The following is a 17,313-nucleotide window of genomic DNA, read 5'->3' as shown; positions in this document are numbered from 1 at the left end:
GAGTAGAGATCTCTGTAGCAAAAGTCACTGTCTCCCTAGGGAGCTCAAGACGTGATGTTCTCAGTGTAAAATATTCATCAGGTGTGAAGGCACATTGAAAATGTCATGTCATGCAGTGTAACTAATTACCATAAATAAACAAAGAACATGTAAGACCTATTAAATGAAATGGAGACCTAAAGAAATCGCATCGATTTCTAACCATATTGTGACTGCCACACTTAACTTGTTTTACTCTAATCCTTTTGTTTTATTAAGTATTTTTTAAAGCAGTATTAGTATTTTTTTTTTTTTACAATAGAACAGGTCTGTAGAGCCAGTACAAAAATCCTCTGACTGCCCAGTTTATGATTCCACCGGCTCCGGCTTCACTAATTTTCATATTAGTCTTGTTGATTGAAAGTATGTAACATAAAAGGCATTTCATCACTGCCAAAGTTTTGGAATTTTAAAGCTATATTAAGGTAACTTTTGGGAATAAAAAGCTCCTGGCCAGGAAGCTGACACTCTACCCTGTCAGCAATCCCGGCTTATCATTGCCAACGTGAATGCCCCAGCATGTCCTCTTTATAGTAAGAATCATTGAAGCCCATGTCACCCGGGTTCCAGCATATAGCCCCACCACCTGGCAGAAAAAGGTCTCTGCCTTTTCTGTTTCTGCAGGGGAGTGTAGCTGTGCATCAGAACCCAGCTGATACAGAGTTCTAGTGAATCTTATTAACCACTTGAGGACCAGAGCCTTTTTCTCCATTCAGACCACTGCAGCTTTCACGGTTTATTTGCTCGCTCATACAACCTACCACCTAAATGAATTTTGGCTCCTTTTCTTGTCACTAATAAAGCTTTCTTTTGGTGCTATTTGATTGCTGCTGCGATTTTTTTTTTTTTGATTTTTTTTTTTTTATATTCATCAAAAAAAGACATGAATTTTGTCAAAAAATGATTTTTTTTAACTTTCTGTGCTGACATTTTTCAAATAAAGTAAAATTTCTGTATACATGTAGCGCGAAAAATGTGGACAAACATGTTTTTGATTAAAAAAAAAAAAACATTAAGCCTATATTTATTAGTTTGGGTAAAAGTTATAGCGTTTACAAACTATGGTGCACAAAGTGAATTTTCCCATTTTCCAGCATCTCTGACTTTTCTGACCCCCTGTCATGTTTCATGAGGGGCTAGAATTCCAGGATAGTATAAATACCCCCCAAATGACCCCATTTTGGAAAGAAGACATCCCAAAGTATTCACTGAGAGGCATAGTGAGTTCATAGAATATATTATTTTTTGTCACAAGTAAGCGGAAAATGACACTTTGTGACAAAACAAAAAAAGAAAAAAAAGTTTCCATTTCTTCTTGCGACAAAAAAAAAAAATGAAGTCTGCCACGGACTCACCATGCCCCTCTCTGAATACCTTGAAGTGTCTACTTTCCAAAATGCGGTCATTTGTGGGGTGTGTTTACTGTCCTGACATTTTGGGGGGGTGCTAAATTGTAAGCACCACTGTAAAGCCTAAAGGTGCTCATTGGACTTTGGGCCCCTTAGCGCAGTTAGGCTGCAAAAAAGTGCCACACATGTGGTATTGCCGTACTCAGGAGAAGTAGTATAATGTGTTTTGGGGTGTATTTTTACACATACCCATGCTGGGTGGGAGAAATATCTCTGTAAATGACAATTGTTTGATTTTTTTTTTTTTTTTACACACAATTGTCCATTTACAGAGAGATTTTTCCCACTCAGCATGGGTATGTGTAAAAATACAAATTACAACAGAGAGAAAATGTGTGCTTCAACCAAGTGAACCTGACAAATCTGGCTTTGCAAATTTGGCCTATTGGCTAATCAAGAGACATTGCTCATGCAAATATGCATTTGCTTTCGCATGCCTAAATATGCAGGGTCAAAAACCAAAAACCGCAAAACAATCGCACTGCGGGAATTAGTTCATGCTACATAGCACTATCCAGGGGCGCCACGAGGAGGCTTCCCATTGCCCCCATACAACCGGGGGGCCGCGGGGGTCCCAGGCTCTCTCACCGCCTGGAACCCACACAGCGGCACCCTGGAGGGGGAGGCTGGGGGGTGCAGGCGATCTCCCCAGCGTGGCCAGCGCCGGGAAGAGCCGTCCACACACACCTCCCAAGATTAAAAACGGGCACTTACCTTAACGTCCATTGCGTGTTTTGGCTTGTTTTAGGAGGTGAGAGCCCTGGAGCAGGCTATTTGCGCCTGTCCTCCCCTTATGTGTCGCGCCCAGGTCATGCGCATATAGCAGAACGCAATGGACGTTAAGGTAAGTGCCTGTTTTTAATCTTGGGAGGTGTGTGCGGGCGGCTCTTCCCGGCGCTGGCCATGCTGGGGAGATCGCCTGCACCCCCCAGCCTCCACCTCCGAGGTGCCGCTGTGTGGGTTCCAGGCGGTGAGAGAGCCTGGGACCCCCACGGCCCCCCGGTTGTATGGGGGCAATGGGAAGCCTCCTCGTGGCGCCCCTGGATAGTGCTATGTAGCATGAACTAATTCCCCCAGGGCAATTGTTTTGCGGTTTTTGGTTTTTGACCCTGCATATTTAGGCATGCGAAAGCAAATGCATATTTGCATGAGCAATGTCTCGTGATTAGCCAATAGGCCAAATTTGCAAAGCCAGATTTGTCATGTTCACTTGGTTGATGCACACATTTTCTCTCTGTTGTAATTAGATGTGTAAAAATACACCCCAAAACACATTATACTACTTCTCCTGAGTACGGCGATATCACGTGTGGCACTTTTTTGCACCCTAAGTACGCTAAGGAGCCCAAAGTCCAATGAGTACCTTTAGGATTTTACAGGTCATTTTTGTTTCAAGACTACTCCTCACGGTTTAGGCCCCCTAAATTGCCAGGGCAGTATAGGAACCCCACTAATGACCCCATTTTAGAAAGAAGACACCCCAAGGTATTCCGTTAGGAGTATGGCGAGTTCATAGAAGTTTTTATTTTTTTGTCACAAGTTAGCGGAAATTGCTTTTAATTGTTTTCTTTCACAAAGTGTCATTTTCCGCTAACTTGTGACAAAAAATAAAATCTTCTATGAACCCACCATACTCCTAACGGAATACCTTTGGGTGTCTTCTTTCTAGAATGGGGTCATTTGTGGGGTTCCTATAATGCCCTGGCATTTTAGGGGCCCTAAACCGTGAGGAGTAGTCTTGAAACCAAATGTCGCAAAATGACCTGTGAAATCCTAAAGGTACTCATTGGACTTTGGGCCCCTTAGCGTACTTAGGGTGTAAAAAAGTGCCACACATGTGGTACCGCCGTACTCAGGAGAAGTAGTATAATGTGTTGTGGGGTGTATTTTTACACATACCCATGCTGTGTGGGAGAAATATCTCTGTAAATGACAATTGTTTGATTTTTTTTTTTTACACACAATTGTCCATTTACAGAGAGATTTCTCCCACCCAGCATGGGTATGTGTAAAAATACACCCCAAAACACATTATACTACTTTTCCTGAGTACGGCGGTACCACATGTGACACTTTTTTGCAGCCTAGGTGCGCTAAGGGGCCCAACGTCCTATTCACAGGTCATTTTGAGGCATTTGTTTTCTAGACTACTCCTCACGGTTTAGGGCCCCTAAAATGCCAGGGCAGTATAGGAACCCCACAAGTGACCCCATTTTAGAAAGACACCCCAAGGTATTCCGTTAGGTGTATGACGAGTTCATAGATTTTATTTTTTGTCACAAGTTAGTGAAAAATGACACTTTGTGAAAAAAAAAATAAAAATCAATTTCCGCTAACTTTTGACAAAAAATAAAATCTTCTATGAACTCGTCATACACCTAACAGAATACCTTGGGGTGTCTTTTTTTCTAAAATGGAGTCACTTGTGGGGTTCCTATACCGCCCTGGCATTTTACCGGCTCAAAACCGTAAGTAGTCTGGAAACCAAATGTCTCAAAATGACTGTTCAGGGTGTATAAGCATCTGCAAATTTTGATGACAGGTGGTCAATGAGGGGGCAAATTTTGTGGAACCGGTCATAAGCAGGGTGGCCTTTTAGATGACAGGTTGTATTGGGCCTGATCTAATGGATAGGAGTGCTAGGAGGGTGACAGGAGGTGATTGATGGGTGTCTCAGGGGGTGGTTAGAGGGGAAAATAGATGCAATCAATGCACTGGGGAGGTGATCAGACGGGGGTCTGAGGGGGATCTGAGGGTTTGGCCGAGTGATCAGGAGCCCACACGGGGCAAATTAGGGCCTGATCTGATGGGTAGGTGTGCTAGGGGGTGACAGGAGGTGATTGATTGATTGGTGTCTCAAGGTGTGATTAGAGGGGGGAATAGATGCAAGCAATGCACTGGCGAGGTGATCAGGGCTGGGGTCTGAGGGTGTGGGCGGGTGATTGAGTGCCCTAGGGGCAGATAGGGGTCTAATCTGATGGGTAGCAGTGACAGGGGGTGATTGATGGGTAATTAGTGGGTGTTTAGGGTAGAGAACAGATGTAAACACTGCACTTGGGAGGTGATCTGACGTCGGATCTGTGGGCGATCTATTGGTGTGGGTGGGTGATCAGATTGCCCGCAAGGGGCAGGTTAGAAGCTGATTGATGGGTGGCAGTGACAGGGGCTGATTGATGGGTGGCAGTGACAGTGGGTGATTGACAGGTGATTGACAGGTGATCAGTGGGTTATTACAGGGAAGCACAGATGTAAATATTGCACTGGCGAATTGATATGGGGGGGGGGGGTCTGAGGGCAATCTGAGCGTGTAGGCGGGTGATTGGGTGCCCGCAAGGGGCAGATTAGGGTCTGATCTGATGGGTAACAGTGACAGGTGGTGATAGGGGGTGATTGATGGGTAATTAGTGGGTGTTTAGGGTAGAGAACAGATGTAAACACTGCACTTGGGAGGTGATCTGACGTCGGATCTGCTGGCGATCTATTGGTGTGGGTGATCAGATTGCCCGCAAGGGGCAGGCTATGGGCTGATTGATGGGTGGCAGTGACAGGGGGTGATTGACGGGTGATTGACAGGTGATCAGTGGGGATAGATGCATACAGTACACGGGGGGGGGGGGGGTCTGGGGAGAATCTGAGGGGTGGGGGGGTGATCAGGAGTCCCCAGGGTGCAGTTAGGGACCTAATAAAAAAAAAGTGTTGACAGGGAGTGATTGATGGGTGATTAGGGGGGCGATTGGGTGCAAACAGGGGTCTGAGGGGTGCTGTGGGCGATCAGAAGGCAGGGGGGGGGGGGAAATCAGTGTGCTTGGGTGCGACATAGGGTGGCTGCAGCCTGCCCTGGTGGTCCCTCGGACACTGGGACCACCAGGGCAGGAGGCAGCCTGTATAATACACTTTGTAAACATTATACACTTTGTATGCGGCGATCCGGGTGCTAAAAAACCGCCGGCGCTTCCGAACGGCCGGCGGGTTACAGCGCGAGGGGGGCGGAGCCAGTCCCCGGCGGCCGATCGCGTCATGAATGACGCGATCGCGCCGCCCATGCCCGTAAAAGGACCGCCGCCTCTGTGCATGCGGCGGTCCTTCCCGGCCGCCTCTGTGCGTTGGGCGGTCGGGAAGTGGTTAAACAATCTGTTGGATTTGCAGTGTTACCTCTGTTTTTTTATGTACACAAGAGACACATTTTAACTATACTTAGGATCTAGCTGTAAAATCAAAACTAGTCTGTGGTAAGAGTACATGTAGAGGGTACTGACAAGAACAAAGAACATCAATTGGGACCTAGGCAATCTTAACTGTGGCTATATCTAAAGCCTAGTACACACTATTAATTATGATTGGCCAATCACTGACCAATTTTGCACCTCCATGTAGTATGAGAGTTTACCTACACATTCTGCTCATAGTATTCAAAATCTGTTGACCCCATATTTGAAAGTGTATCATAACTGAAAGGTGTACCAGGCTTAAGAGTGATGTGCATGTACTCTGCAGGAGAATGAGGGGATTCCTTCACTATTACCCATTCTTCACACGCAATCTCAATCTGCTATATGGATGATAAACAAAACACCTTTAGGTTCAAAGTGCCCAACATTCTTAGGGGATTCACAACAGCCCTGCAGTGAGTGCATACAGTATGTAGAGTATAGTACTACTATATAACTTAATTTGTAGTCCCCAAATTCAATAACCTATCAAATTGATTTCATGAGCAGGGGAGTTTAAAAATCATGTAGAATTGGTACAGGAGCTGACATTTGTTAACACTCAAATGCACTTGTCTAAACAAATTACAGCTCATATTAAAAATACTCTTATAATGTTCTAAAATACATATTAAAATGATTTAATTTAATATGAATGCGAGTCTGCGAAATAGCATAGTTGGATGTCCCATCAGTGAGATGCAAATAATTCTGGGTTGATGCAGGATCATGCAAATGTTGATTAAAAAGGTTTGCAGCTTGAAAAAAGGACCAATGAACTCCGGTAAAGGTGGAATTTAATTAGTCAATTTACAAGTGCATACACGTGCATACAAAATGTGCATAAACCTCCATCAACACAGAATTATTTGCATCATGGTCTAATCATTGCTTTTACTGTATATACAAAATCTTTATGATGACTGTTATACTCTGCATATTATACTCTGTAGTACAGCGCTACAGAAATGTTGGCACTATATAAATACTACATAATTTTTTTTTTTTTTAAATTCGTTTAAATATCTTAGGAGTGGGTGCATTTTTGTACTACTCTAACTCCAGGTACCCAAAAATTGCTCAGACTCCTCGACTCTACAGCCCTGGACTAGAGGAATCCTACAAATTTTGAGATCGCTGGGAAGCACTGGCATAGCTAGGCACATTTTGGCATCTCCATGATAGAGCTCCTCCTTTCTAGGCTTTCTGTTGTGTGCTCCCTTATAATAATAATAATACATCCATTCTATTGTTCAAACCGTTATTGTGCTTCAAACTGCTGTGCCTCTATTCTAGAGCCCCTACCATTCATTTATCTTGTCATGGAAAAAATAATGATCTCATTTTGAATGGTTGGTCTTGCATTCAGTCACCACCCTCCTCCTCCTCCTTCCTCCTTCCTCCTCCCCCCGCTCAGGAGGTTATGTAACTTTGTGCCCCAGGATGAATAAATGTGCAGTAATAGCTAGTAAAAGTGTCCGGCACCCCTCGATCTCCCGATCCAGCCAGTTTATACATTACCCAGCCTGGCTCCAGCGATCGGCGCAGCCTCCCCGGACAGCTCCGGTCTTCACTATGGGGAGGATCACACATGACATCCCTGACGTCATGCGCAAACCCGATCCTCCCCATAGAGAGACCGGAGCTGTGCAGGGAGGCTGTGCAATCGCTGGATCCAGGCTGGGTAATGTATAAACGGGGGGATCGCAGGGGATCGAGGGGTCCGGACACTTACTAGCTAGCCTAGTGCTAGCTTAAGGTTTTCCAGCTATTACTGCACATTTATTCATCTTGGGGCACTCCTGAAGACAGACAGTGGTATGCCCAACACAGTGTCTGGCATACCGCTAAGGAGGTTAAAGTTCTCAGGTATTCCAACATGGTAGGTTCTCCCCACAGAGCCAGCTTTACTTTCACCTCACCAAAGAAATGGCTGTCATTTCTGTTTTACTTGTATTTGTATAGGAAATTCTCAAGGGGTCAGTTAATATCCACTACTCTCTTGAATGAGCTATTATGCTACAAGAATGCAGAAATAGGATCGCAAGGGGGAGGTCTCCTAGCTGGGCTTTCTGTGAATAAGTATGTAGAAATAGAACACCATGGAGATAAAACAAGCTGCTCCTTATGACTTTTTCTAGTGCAAATGTTTATCTGATGCTGATAATGCTTTAAGATTGTAATCGCAAAACAAAACCATCAGTTGGATAAAGAAGATTGCATTTATGCCAAAACGGCTTGTCAACCTAAAGCAAATCTAACTTAAAGTGGACCTGAACGTTTGCAAAGGACAGCAGAAAAACCTAGAGGAAATGCACCCTGTATGTATTTAGCCTGTCTAATTCCCCCACATTTGTGTCTAATCACAAGTTGTAATTTGATCTCTCCCCTGTCACCTGACTGCCACGGCAGAGATGGCAGATAAGCTCATTTGAAAGCACAGGCTGTTAACAATGTCTGCTTCTATGAAAGCTGGAAGTAGAAACAGTGCGGGTTTATTGCAGGATTTGTATCAGCTCTAACAAATAAAAATTTTTTTTGTTTTAAAGGTTGTTGTGTTGTTTTTTTTTTTTTTTTTTTTTTAAATCTTTTAGAGCAGAGAGGAAGTTCTGAGTTCAGGCCGGCTTTAACCTTTACGTGCTCTCATCTCTGCCATGTTCTGTATATGTAAATAGTATTGTGCTTGTGCACATTTTCATCTCACCTTGCTGGACTGCAAGTTCTCAGTTTCATGGGACTGCCTTCTTGCTTTCTGCAAATACAGAGAATATCATTACCTGCTTACCTTTTTATTTTATCTAACATTTGACAGGTATTACAGACACTGTATGGTTATTGCCGTCTCAGGGCCTGTTCACTCACAGCAGAATCGAGCAGTGTACATGGTTTGGTACTACTGCTGCCTGCAATGTACTGAGAGTATCATCCCCATTCAATACAAGCCAATACAGCAGCTCTTCTACACTGCTAGAAAATGTATCTGCATGAATGTTCTACATGGTGCCAAACACACTGCAGTGCTGTGTTAATGCAGAGACTGGGCAGTGGTGGGCTAGAGGCGGAGCTTTGCACCATCTATTGGTGTAAAGGGGCACCTGGGGGAATTGGAGGGCACCGTGTTAACAAATCTAAGTTAAGCTGTCAGTAGACACTGATCACTCCCAGCGTTTTACTGTAGATTTCCTGAGTATTAAGTCATTGGCTTAATTTGCAGGGTATGTACAAATGAAAAGCTTGTGTGGAATAGCCTTTGTGAAGGTAACTATTAGTTTCAATCAAAGGGGATTATTTCATGGGAGGGTAAAGATAGGGAATTTTGTTTTCCCTGTTCTCTTTTCCCTGTATGTGACTTAAACAGATATGCTTAACCAAGCAGGGCATTTTTGTTTGCAACAGCTGAATGCTCTGAGGGTGATAGTGTCTCACGCTTATCCTTTAACCAAACTATAGGTGGAAAGGACGAGCCCTTTTTTAAAAGAGAAAAAAAAAAACACACTGGGAGCCCGGATGGTGTAGTATGTTCCGATACTAAAAATGGAATGATATACAAATCTGTGGTACTCACAAAGGTGGGTTGCAGTATTGGGCAACCATCCAATAATTGGCTGTGGAGAATAACTAAACGTTTATTAGTACAAGACAACGCGTTTGGTGGGAACAAAAACATCCCACTTCATCAGGCCAACATTCTGTGCCTAAGGAGAAGTACAGAGGAAACTCGGTCTTACACCCTTAAATAGATAATCAACAGTCTAATACACTTCTAAACAATTCAGTCTATAAATTCCTGTATAAATGCATACACACATCTGTTAATGTCATTAAAACTTTGATCAGTACCATAAGTGTTGTCATCCATGAGGTAAGCTACCGCATTATTTTAATTATTTTATTTCTTGGGCGCCTTTATCGTTTAAGCAGATTAATTTCCCATGAGTATCTAAGCAGACTTCACAGCCTCTAAATACATCAGAGGGCAATACAAAAGCTTGGGGGATGAGGTTTTTTTGTCCCTAGGCCTTCTCTGCGCATGGGGGAAAAACATTTTAGCCATTTATTTAGGAAAGGGTTCTTTACAGTAAGAGTGATTAAGATGTGGAATGCCACAGGAAGTAGTTATGGCAAATTCTATACCTGCATTTAAAGGGGGCTTAGATGCTTTCTTTGCGTTGAAAGACATCCATGGCTACAATTACTAGGTAATGCCCAGTAATGTTGATCCAGGGATTTTATCTGATTGCCATCCGGAGTTGGGAAGGAATTTTTTCCCTTTTGGGGCTAATTGGACCATGCCTTGTAAGGGTTTTTTGCCTTCCTCTGGATCAACAGGGATATGTGAAGGAGCAGGCTGGTGTTGTACTTTGTTCTCTGGTTGAACTTGGACGTATTTCGTTTTTCAACCCAAATACCTACGTAACTATGATGCCTACAGTAAAAACACAAACTGCTCTTTACTGAGGATGCTCCAGTGCATGCATCCACTGAGCTGTAGGCTTTTTTTTTTTTTTTTTTTTTTAATAGACCAGGGCCCTTGCGGCACATATTTTCTCTGCCATTCAGTGGCACTTTGGTCACTTGACCATACTACCATGTATTCTATGTCGGATTTCATAACTCCTGCAAGCTAATAATATGGATTTGAGTACATCTACAACAGGTTCACTTGTGCTCCAGCCTTCTGCAGCATAAAATAACTGGTAAATCAGGGCGACTGCACCAGCAATTTAGTTTTAGGTTAATTGTGAAAACAGCAGAATGCAGCTGTGCAATTTATAGGAACAGGGATTTTAAAAATATCACCACTAAAAACAAAAAAAGTGGACTTTAGTATTTTTCTAATTGATTCTCAGGCTAGGTACACTCTGTGGTGGATTGGGGGATGTACAATACATATTTTTGTATCCGTTAAAGCATTTGTTTTGACGGCAAAGATCAAGGGAAACCTGGGTTGGGAAGGGTCTGGGGTTGGATGTTTTAATATTTTTATCTGTTTTCCATTGAAAGCAGTTTTGCGAATGTTCCAAAAAAGGATATCCTGCTACACAGATTGGCAAGGTAAAAAAATCCAAGACTTTATTTAGAACATAAAATGACCCACAGAAAAAAAGCTATGATTAAGGAGCCGTGCAGAGCTCCGATTCGCGTGAGCTTTTTTTCTGTGTCATTTTGATGTTCTAAATATAGCCTTAGATTTTTTACGTTGCCAACCGGTGTAGCGGGATATCCTTTTTTGGAACTTTTGCTTGGAGTTGTTTGGATCCCTGGCTCCCCTTTGGCTCTGCAGTGGTGTTTGCAGCGACTCGATCTTCCATTGCACTATTGAGAATGGATGTAGTCCATCTCCTTGGACTTTTATTGTGTTCTTTGGCAGGAGTTTTCTACTAGGGATGCTCAAATCCGAATTCGGGTGAAACCCCCGGATAGTTGCTATCTGGATTTCACCCAGTAAACCTTTGCGGGGGGGGGGGGGGGGGGGGGAGTAGTCAAGCTTACCTGTCTGACGTCTTCTTCGGTCTGTCCCTCGGCACCTCCCACGATACGGTCCACGTGCATCACTTGGCTACAAACACTTCCTCCTTCAACCCGGAAGAAGGAAGTGTTTGTAATCATGTGACCGCCGCGTGGAACGCATTGTGGGAGGCGCCGAGGGACGGACCGAAGAAGACGTCACAGGTATGCTTGACCACCCCGCACAGGTATCTGGGTGAAATCCGGATAGCAACTATCCAGGGGTTTCACCGAATTCGGATTTGAGCATCCCTGTATTCTACTGCCTCAACAGAGACAGTGCATACATGGTAAATAGCCGTGTTTGATCAGCTCCTTAGAATGCATCAAAATGTCTGTTTACTTGCTTATCTCCTTATCAATAATTTTTCATCCTCCAGCAAGCTAAAGAGTAGTTAAAGTGTACCTGTTACAAAAATATGACAAGGGTTTATGCTTGGGTTTCTTCCAGCCCCCAGTAGTCCGCCGGCTCCTCGATGTCTGGCTAATCCCCTTGGTGCTCCCACAGACAGCCTTGGTAAAGTCCCCAATAGCGTTCTCATGGTTGGGACTTTTCTGCACATGCGCAGTTCGCTAAGACTGTAACTGCTTACAGGAGCGCAATCAGTGGGTGCATGCGGCTGGATTGTGGTCCATTGCGGGAGAACAGAGGGGACCAGACCAACATAGAGGATATACCATATTTTTTTTTTACTGTAAGACACACATTTTCTCCAAAAGAGGGAAAAGTTCCTGCATCTTATGGACTGAATAATGCATTATTCGTGTGGGCGCCAGGTTTCCCCCTACAGTACACCACAAATCCTTGCAGCAAGTCAGCATGCTCCAAGGGGTGAAAGAAATTAAGATTCCCGTTGCTTGGAAGTGTGACCTAGCAGCCCATGGAGTAGGTTCGCCTCACCGAAGCTCCTGGCAGGGATACCTTACCTCTGGTAACTTGCTTGCCACTGTCGGGCATTTGAGACCTCCTAGATACTGAAAGGGACCTGCTCATTACCACCACCGCACCAAGATGACACTGATGGTGGTGGCGGGAGCCGCTATGCAGACCTCGTACTTGGCTTCCTCCTCCTCCAGCAAGTCCTAGAACGTCATCTTGCCCGTCCACTTGGAGGAGTTCACCAACCGGCTGCCCTCCCTACAGCAGAACAAAATGCGGAAGTACGAGCTGGAAATCTATAAGCTGTGCATTCCTGAGGGCACCCATCAGATAACACAAGCAAGGACCCAGGCCAATCAGGGAAGGATCCCTCTGCACCTCCGCTAATCACAGCCGCCCGCTTCTCTGCTTTGTAACAGGCCCTTATGGTATCTCCGACGGCACAACGTTCTGTCATTGGGGCCAATCACTGCAGTGCACCGCAGTGATTGGCCCCAATGACATAGCGCTGTCCCATCAGCGAGACCATTGGGGCCTGTTTGATCTAGAAAAGAAAGTGTCTTTTATTTTTGAAAGAAATGTTAAACCCTTCGGTTAGCTGACATTGTCAGTAGCATTTGTGAAATAAGTTTTCTCTAAATCAATCGTATCAACAAAAAATCTGAAATGGTGTATAAAGAATCTTAAAGGGACCCTGAGCAGGTTCTAAAATCAGAATTTCCACTTACCTGGGGTTTCCTACAGCCCACCGTAGGCTGCGAGGTCCCCCGGCATCCTCCTGGCTCCTCTCCTGGTCCTGCTTGATGGCTCCGTTATTGTACAACTTCAGCCTGAATTCGTCAGGGCTGCTTCCCACTTGGCCGATATGCGTCATCACGCCAGCCGGCGGAGAGTCCTGCGCATGCGCGGTTCTCTAATATTGAACCGCGCATGCCCAGGACTCTCACTCTGGCTGGCGAGATGACGCATATCCCCCGCCCCAACCAGTGAAAAAGCACCCACTTCCAGCAAAAAGATTGCTTGCAGCTTTACTCCCCAGCATGACTTCTTGGTCCAGATCCTGTTCATCTCAACCCCTAGAAATTAAGTGTTAAATCGCTAGTGCTGTTTACTGCTAGGGAGTTTCACAATGGTTTTGGATAGAAATCATGTGAGTGCAAATTCTTTATATGCTTAATTGAAAAAATGTAGGTTAAGCTTTCAATACAGCAGTTTGTGTGGCAGAGCTATAGTTCCAGTGTAAATCTGAGTGTTCAGTGGAGGAATAAGAAGCATCTTATTCTTTGTGTATACAATTGTATTATTGTAGACACACAGGAAGTACAACTGTTCTGTATGGACTTGGTGGTAATCAAATAATCTTATCTATGATTTAGGACAGTGTCACATGAGGGCTTTTACAGTTGGTAATCAGTTTTGCACTGAGCTCATGATCTCTTCATTATCTCGCTAATGTCCTCATCATGCCCTGGCCTGTCACACATTTAGGGCACATTTCCACTAGTTCTTGCGTCAGTTTCCAAATCGGGCGTGGCACCTGTGCTGTTGCACTGCTGAAGCTGTATTGCTATTGCATACATGGCTATATGGTTTCAGATGCGGTCTATGGAAAGCTGCAGCTATTTTTTTTTTCTGGCTGCATGCGATTCAGATGCAACCTATTGATTTCAATAGGCTGGAATTCCACATCTGAAATTGAATGCATAAAACTACCACGATCCGCAGCTAGTGGAAATAGGCCCGTGGTGCTTTCTTACCTGACAGGATGAAAGGTTTGAAATCATTGACAGGTCAAAACTCTTGTAATGCTGCCCCAAACGTTACCATAAATGACTTGTTTACATATGTGCTACAATTTTCTTTTCAGATTACATACAAACCGTTCAGTATGGGGTGATCACTGATCGTAACATTGCAGAGAAAATCTCCCTCGCCGATCCCGGAAGTGTTTATTTACACAGAAACCGAAATACTTCTTTAGTAAGTGCTTGGTAGAAAATTAAGTCATTTGTACTTGTGTATCTCTCAGGAAAGTAATATAAAACACCTATGCAGTGGTTATTAAGTGATTTTGAAGCATTACAGCTTAATTCTACAGGGCAAAGCTGTACAGTGGATTGTGATTTATTCAGAGAACTGCGAGTTACCATGGAAACTGCTTACATGGGCAGTGGAGGATTTTGGCTACTTTTTAGACTCCCTGTAGTCTTTTCAATTTTTGCCATATTTAATGTGTTTATTTTATCAGCTCTTTAGCCCTATTCATCATCACTGCAAGAACAGCCATACTGAAACTATTCTACTGTTTTCTGCATGAAACAGATCCGATATTAACTGAGGTGATGTACACTTTTTTTGAAAAATTGTGCAAACCTCTGGTAGAGTGACAGTACATATGGGCATAATCCAGTTATTTTCAGGGTCTACTGTATGGTAAGATCACCATAAACAGCAAAGCTTTGCTTAGCCCAGCCAGTTCTGTTTGTTCTGTCAGAAGAGCTGTGAAAGTTTTATATGCTGACTGCATTGAGAGATACAAGTTTTATTATCCATCTCACCTGATCATTAAGGCCAGATTTATAGTTTTTTTGGGGGGTATTTTCCAGCCATTGGCCAACTTTCGTGTTGCTCCTCAACTATGTGCAATAGTGCCCCTCCCATTCCAGGTGCAGCTCACTCTTCCAACTGTAATATCTCTGTGTAGTGCAGTTCCTCTTTCATGTACAGCTATCTTGGGCAACAGCTCACCTCTATGAGCCTTATTTTACTATGTGTAGCCCCTTCTTCTATTCAGTAGCTCCTCTTTCACATCCAGCTTCCCCCTTAGAGAGCATCCACCCGAGACCGAAGCCTTCCCAGAAATCTGGGTTCCACTGTTTCATAATTACAGTAGGCACCATACTTGAAAATACATCTTCAAGAAGATGACCCTGAATTTTTTTTAGCTGCTTCCATTTCTCTTTGCCAATGTATGAACCTGCGACATCTGATTTAGCAGGATTTAACTGAGACGCCTTTCTTAGCTGTCAGAGCTGAGTGCAAGGCAATCTTGTTAAATCATGCTGCATAAAAAGTGGTTATGTGCATTTGCACATTCATGAAAGAAAAAGAACTATTAGCTGTGCATGCTGAATGTAATGTAGTACATGCGGATAATTATTCATAGTGTATGTAAAAGCAGAAGATTTGAATAGTCTCTAACCAAGAATGAAAAATACTTTAGCAAGCCTAAGCAGGGCACATTAACCTATGCATACATACAGATCATTTATATTTATATACTGTATATAGTATGGACCTTTTTCTGCTGAACTTTAAGGAGTACATTTAACAGGTTCATATAACAAACTTTCCCTCAGGGGGACTTGCAGTCTAAATCTCTACCAGAATCTATGGCAAGTGGTTTTTTGGTTAAATGTTTTGGGGTTTGGTAGGGAACCAGATTTCCCAGAGAAAAACCATTGCAAACACAGGAAGAACATACCAGCTCCATGAGGCTAGTGTCCTAGTCCAGATTTGATTCTGGGACTCTAGGCCTGGTACCGATCTGTATTGCATAAAAGCTTATTCTGACAATTGTACCCTAGTTGCTTGCTAAGACCAATCTTACTGTCTTTTCTCTGTGTAAAATTAAACTGTATTTTAAATGGAAATTTTAACTTCTAAAGTTGCTCTCCAGAAAGTATTGTGCAGTGATTACAGACTTCAGTCTCTTGGTTTAGCTGCTGGAGGGGCACCTGTCCTGCCCTAGCCTAAGGCAGAGTTGAATGCAGAGTGTTCTGTGTGTGTGGTTTCCCCAGGGTCTATAAAGCACTGTCTGTATGTATAGATATGACTTTGGGGGTGGGGATGGTACACATGCATGCTCTGCTCACACACCACTGCAGGAAGTTGGGTGTTGCAAGGTGGGTACTAGAGATGGTCAATAAGATGCAAATGAGTTTGCCTAAAGTTTAAATTTCATGCAAATTATATGCAGCTTGAAGTTGGAACAATAAAAATTGGCAGGTAGATATTCTGGTCCAATTTCAAGCTGCATATTATTTACATGAAATTTGATTTTTAGGAGCACAAAAGACATATCTCCCTCGAGTTGCTAAAACTCTGAGGGGCAATTAGAATAGAAGAATAGTTTTTAACATGACCCTGGAGTTCTTGCGCCCAACTGAACAACAATTGGATCATATGTATGTCCCGGGAAGCTGCTTATCCAGGTGCAGACTGAAAAGAGGCCTTGGTGTCATATTCAGGACTCAACTATATACATACCACATAAGCCTTGTATTTGGGGCCCCACGATATACTGGCCATACCAGCCTAATTTTCAGGACCCCACTATATACACGCCATTACAGGCTAAGAAGTATACATAGATGGGTCCTGAATATTACACACACACACACACACACACACACACACACACACACACACACACACACACACACACACACACACACACACACACACACACACACACACACACACACACACACACACACACACACACACACACACACACACACACACACACACACACACACACTTATTCAGGACACCACTATATCCATAACAGCCTCACAATGTCTCTTATTTATTTACTTAAGTATTTATATAGCACTAACATATTACACAGCGCTGTACAGAGTATATTGTTTTCTCATTTAACTGTCCTTTTGAGGGGCTCACAATCTAATCCTACCATAGTCCTATGTAAGTATTGTGTAGTGCATGTATCAGTCTACGGCCAATTTAGTTGGAAACCAATTAACTTATCTGTATGTTTTTGGGATGTGGGAGGAAACGGGTGCCGGGAGAAAACGCAGACACGGGTAACACATACAAACTCCTTGCAGATGTTGACCTGATTGGGTTTCGAACTGGGGACCCAGCGCTGCAAGGCGAGTGCGCTAACCACTACGCCACCGTGCTGGTAATGTCTTATACATCACCTGGATTCTGCTGCAGAAGGTGCTCAGTCATGCCTCCTGTCCTGATCATGAGTCACCTTTTGCCATGGTTCCCTTCTTCCCTGCACTGTCACAGCTGCAGTGGTGCTTTCCCCTACGTTCCGCAGGCATGTCATGTCAGTGCATACGTGCCTGTGAGGAAGGAAGAGGTGCTGTGCTATCTCTGGGGGGAGGAGTCAGACAAAATGTACTGAGTGAAGAAGAGCCCTGGGCTGACTGGGGGGTGCAGCTTTCACAGCTGCATTGGTGCTCTCCCCTATGTGACATAGGCATGTCACGTCAGTGCATACATACATGCCTGT

At 43.8% G+C, this 17,313-nt stretch overlaps 1 protein-coding gene across 1 annotated transcript in view; it reads left to right on the top strand.

Moving 5' to 3' along the window:
- Positions 1 to 17,313, top strand: part of TXNDC11 (thioredoxin domain containing 11) — a 100,600-nt gene that overhangs the window by 43,819 nt on the left and 39,468 nt on the right. Inside the window, exon 6 of the mRNA XM_068244697.1 lies at positions 13,912 to 14,024. Within this exon, the coding sequence (XP_068100798.1) occupies positions 13,912 to 14,024 (113 nt within the window). The remainder of the gene's footprint in view (positions 1 to 13,911; positions 14,025 to 17,313) is intronic.

Source organism: Hyperolius riggenbachi, chromosome 7 (genome assembly GCF_040937935.1).
Source record: "Hyperolius riggenbachi isolate aHypRig1 chromosome 7, aHypRig1.pri, whole genome shotgun sequence".
NCBI classification, from domain to species: Eukaryota; Metazoa; Chordata; class Amphibia; order Anura; family Hyperoliidae; genus Hyperolius; species Hyperolius riggenbachi.
The sequence above is the reverse complement of the archived record's forward strand: the minus strand, read 5'-3'. Positions and strand labels throughout refer to the sequence as shown.